We start from the raw sequence: 4,034 nt of genomic DNA, 5'->3' as shown, positions 1-4,034 counted from the left end.
TTTTGAATATTTTAAATATGTAATTTTTAATTTTTATATTTTGTAAATAAAATAAGATGTTAGAGTGTCACTTTTTTAAAATTCAAGGTAAAGTGTGATTTATTAAAATAAAAAAAGTAAATATTTATTTAAAAAGCTAGAAAAAAGATAGGCACAATTTCTCTTTTAAAATTTATTTGTCTTTTTTTATTAGATTATTTTCTAAATGTTTCTTCACTGATTACCTTTTTTTACCAAAATACTTTTAGTTACTATTATTCTCTTATGAAAATTAGAGATTAGTAGAGTTTAATTTTGAAAGTTTAAACTGCATTACTATTATTCTCTTTCACTCATTAATTATTTAAAGATAATTTTGAAAAATTTACAAGTATATAAAAAATTATTAATATTAATTAAATTTCTATATAAGTATAAATTAGTTATTAGTATTTTATATTTTGGGAGAAAAAATATTTGTAAATAATATTTAGTTTTATATTAGACCCCTTCATTTACGATCCTAATTTCACCTTAGTTCTCCTTAAATGCATAATATTTTAGAACAGATAACGCAAGTTTGTATTCTAAACAACATTTCTAGAGTTTCTGAAGAAAAAGAGGTCTGTTTTGATCCTATATTGAACTAACAAACAATGTTAAAATAAAGATATAAATAAAATATATATTTTTGAAATTGAAATCATATTAAAAAAAATTATCCAATTAAATTTCTAAGTCGATGGTTTTCTAGACCAGCTCATCACACTAAGAGTTCTAATTATAGGCTAGTCCTCATACTGAAAACGTGAAATCATTTTGTAGCACAACAATGGGTAGTTGAAGAACCCAGATGCCAAAGCGCAATTTATATTTATGTGTTCAAAGGGTTTGAATAAAGATAAGAAAATCTATCATCTTTCTTAAGAATTCGAAGGGATAGGAAACTAAGCGGCTTTACAAGTTTAATACAAACCAGAGTTGTAGTTCTTCATATGAAGAAACAAACATAGATACTAACATTGTTACAAAAGATTGTCAGCACTCGATTCTCCTCCAGATTTGAAAGATCCGGGCATGACAAAAGAGAATGAGCCTTCTGAGTCATCAAATAGAGGTCTAGTGAATTCATTAAACCCACCAAAGCTGGTGTCAAAGTTCAATGACGAGAAAAAACTAATAGGATCATCACTATTATTGCCTTTTACATCCATCACATTTTCAACTTCATTTCCATTTGAGGGACTTGATCCAAAAGTGAAGTTCGTATTCCCCACCTTACTGTTTTCTTTGCTGTCATGATTGGGTGGCTCAGCTACCCCTTTATTGTCATCCAAGGGAATGGCTGGAGTATGGCCCTGGAAAAGAGCAATGTGCCCAAAAAGCTTGTCTTTCCTAGAAAATGTTGTGCCACATGAACAGAGCCATTTATCCTTACCACAGTGCTTTTCATGAGTTTTCAGATCAGCCATGACTGAGAACTTCTTGGTGTTGCATCTGCTACAAGTGTAACTCTTGTCACAATGTGTCCTTTTGTAATGGTTTTTGACACATAGGATAGTCTTCAGAGGTTGAAACTTCTTGTGATCCTTGTTGCGCTTGCAGCCAGGATAGGGACAGGAATACCTCTTGATGAGCTTTGGTGACCCGGAATCCTTGTGCGGTTTTGCAAGAGCTGCTGGGGTTTTGTACTCGTCACCATGACCACGCATGTGCATTCGGAGATTTGCGTCTCTCTTAAACCCCTTCCCACAAATTGTACAGAAATGGGTATGAGGGGCAAGGATTTCTTCCTTCTCTAATTGTAGAATCTCATATGAACCAGGGGCAAGGTTTTCTCCATCATCTACATCTTCTTCATCTTTGAGTTCTTGTTCTGCCATATTGTAGTTTGGCTCCATTTCACAATTATTTGGTAGATCAGTTTGCATGGACTGATCAGACACTTTTTTTGCACCATTATTTTGTGGCTGAATACAGCTGCTACTTCCACCAGTCCCAGAAGGAACCGTTGTCCCACGAAGCTGATCAATCTGTCCAAACAATGAGGCTGCATTTGCAAGGTTGTGCCTGACAGATGGGAGAAGACTACCTGCAGTAGAGATCAATTGAATGATGATTGATGTAAGATCAGTTGTGACGAGCTGCTGTTCCTGAGTTACAAGTTCATTAGGTTGTCCAACGCCTTTTTGATGAACAATCAAATGCACTAGATCCTGGAGTTGATGAATCTTTTCTTCCAGGAAAGACAGGTTATTCAACATCACATTGGGGTCCCAATCTTGGAGTGTACTGGTTTGTGAAGATTCATTCAGATGACAGTTTTCTTGATTAGGGATCTCAATCTCATTGTTTGAGTTGCAAGGAAGTGGAGACTGAGTTTGAGAAGGCTGGTTGAATTCTTTGAAAGGTACTTCTGCCCTGATCCCATAATCTGAATTTGAAGGGTCATCCCATTTGGGTTGATTATTCTGCAAACCAAAACCTGGGAATGACAGGGGATCCGAGGTTAAAGACGACGACCTCGCCCAGGTGTTGGCACGTAGACTCCCATTTGTATCCATTTCAAATTCTTTATCAAGATATCTTGATCACTGAAAATCAAAGGAAATATGACTAAGGAACTGGTACAGAAACAAAGTACAACAACAACAACAACAAAGCTTTATCCCACTAGGTAAGGTCAGCTACATGGATTACACAGCCAAGTCAGCTCCATAAAAAACCAACACTATTTTACAAGCCCAGGTTAAAGAGGATGGTTGCGTTAGGCCCTCAGCAGCCAACACAAAACTCAGAAAACCCACAAAACCAACCATGGATCATTCTCAAAGAACATCAATAGTGTATAAATAATTTACAAAAAACAAGGACCATATTGCATCAGATTATGTTTCAATGGTCCGGTCCAACTAAGAAATAATAAAGGTTGGTCAGGGAAAATTTTGAAAGGAAAGAGAGACAAAAGGGGAGAGATAAAAGGAAAATTAAGCATGACCACCAATTAGAAGAAATATGCCATTCAACATAGATTTCCATAAGAATACAAATAAATATCCCATGCCACTTGAAATTACGATTGAATACAGGAATCAAATCCATGAAACAAAATCTTTCTCTGCACTTTAGTTAAATTAACTTTTGACGTGGTAAATTACCTAGGTAAGGCTATAAGGTTTAAGTTAAGTCAATACCAACACAGTAATCACAAGACCAAGCTAATATTTTCTTCACAGTATATTCAGGATCCAAATTCCAAAATTTTCCCTTTTATGTAGATATTTATATCATACCATAAAATCAGAACAAAGAAAACCCCCTTTACCCTTCAGACCCTTTACTCCCAGGTGAAGGGGCACGTCACCTTGTAAAAAGCCCCAATTAATAAAAACTTCAATATCTAATTCATCCCCTCACTCTTTGTTCTGAGAACCCAAAACTGAAGAATTGATTTCATGGAAAATAGAAAGATCATTTTTTTACCCAAAACAGCAAAAACCCTTTTGAGAGATAACCCAGGAAAAGATAACAAAATGAAAAATAAAAAAAAAGGGCAAGCAACACAAATTCATAGAATAAAATCAGAGAAGGGGGGTGGAAGCACTTACAGATTCAAAGATCAAAAGAGGCCCCAAGCAAAGTGCTCCATTTCAGAGAGAAAAAAATTGAAAAAAAATAAAGAGACATGAGAAAGAAGAGAAGGGTTTCAAGCAAATGTTTATATAGGCATTCTCTTTGTAAGCATATGTTGTGCTGAAAACAGTAGCAGCACCATGATAGCTTTAGTCAACCCCACAATTATGACCCTGCATTTGTGTAGGTCAATTTTGTTCACTCAAATAGAGGACCCCACCAATCTCATGACAAACTTTCTAATCAGCTTTTTCATCTATCAATCACAACCGTTGTTTCTTTTGTTTTAGTTTAATGTTTCTTCCTTACATTTATATTTTTTGGTCTTTTATAATAATAGAACTAGTTTCTTTTACATTTTTGTTAATTCATAATTGTAGTATCTGTATAAATTTAATCGTACATTTAGTCTTTTAAAACGA

The 4,034-nt window shown here is 34.5% G+C and overlaps 1 protein-coding gene across 1 annotated transcript; it reads right to left on the bottom strand.

The window, feature by feature from the left end:
* Positions 1-819: 819 nt before the first annotated feature.
* STOP1 (C2H2 and C2HC zinc fingers superfamily protein) lies at positions 820-3,820 on the bottom strand. Its single transcript, XM_068646401.2, has 2 exons — positions 3,588-3,820; positions 820-2,573 (listed from the first exon to the last, which is right to left on the bottom strand). The coding sequence occupies exon 2, from the start codon at positions 2,541-2,543 to the stop codon at positions 1,005-1,007; it is 1,539 nt and encodes a 512-aa protein (XP_068502502.2). The 5' UTR covers positions 2,544-2,573; positions 3,588-3,820; the 3' UTR covers positions 820-1,004.
* Between the last annotated feature and the right edge of the window lie 214 nt (positions 3,821-4,034).

This window comes from Phaseolus vulgaris, chromosome 4 (genome assembly GCF_051622355.1).
Source record: "Phaseolus vulgaris cultivar YP4 chromosome 4, ASM5162235v1, whole genome shotgun sequence".
In the NCBI taxonomy this organism is placed as follows: domain Eukaryota; kingdom Viridiplantae; phylum Streptophyta; class Magnoliopsida; order Fabales; family Fabaceae; genus Phaseolus; species Phaseolus vulgaris.
The sequence above is the reverse complement of the archived record's forward strand: the minus strand, read 5'-3'. Positions and strand labels throughout refer to the sequence as shown.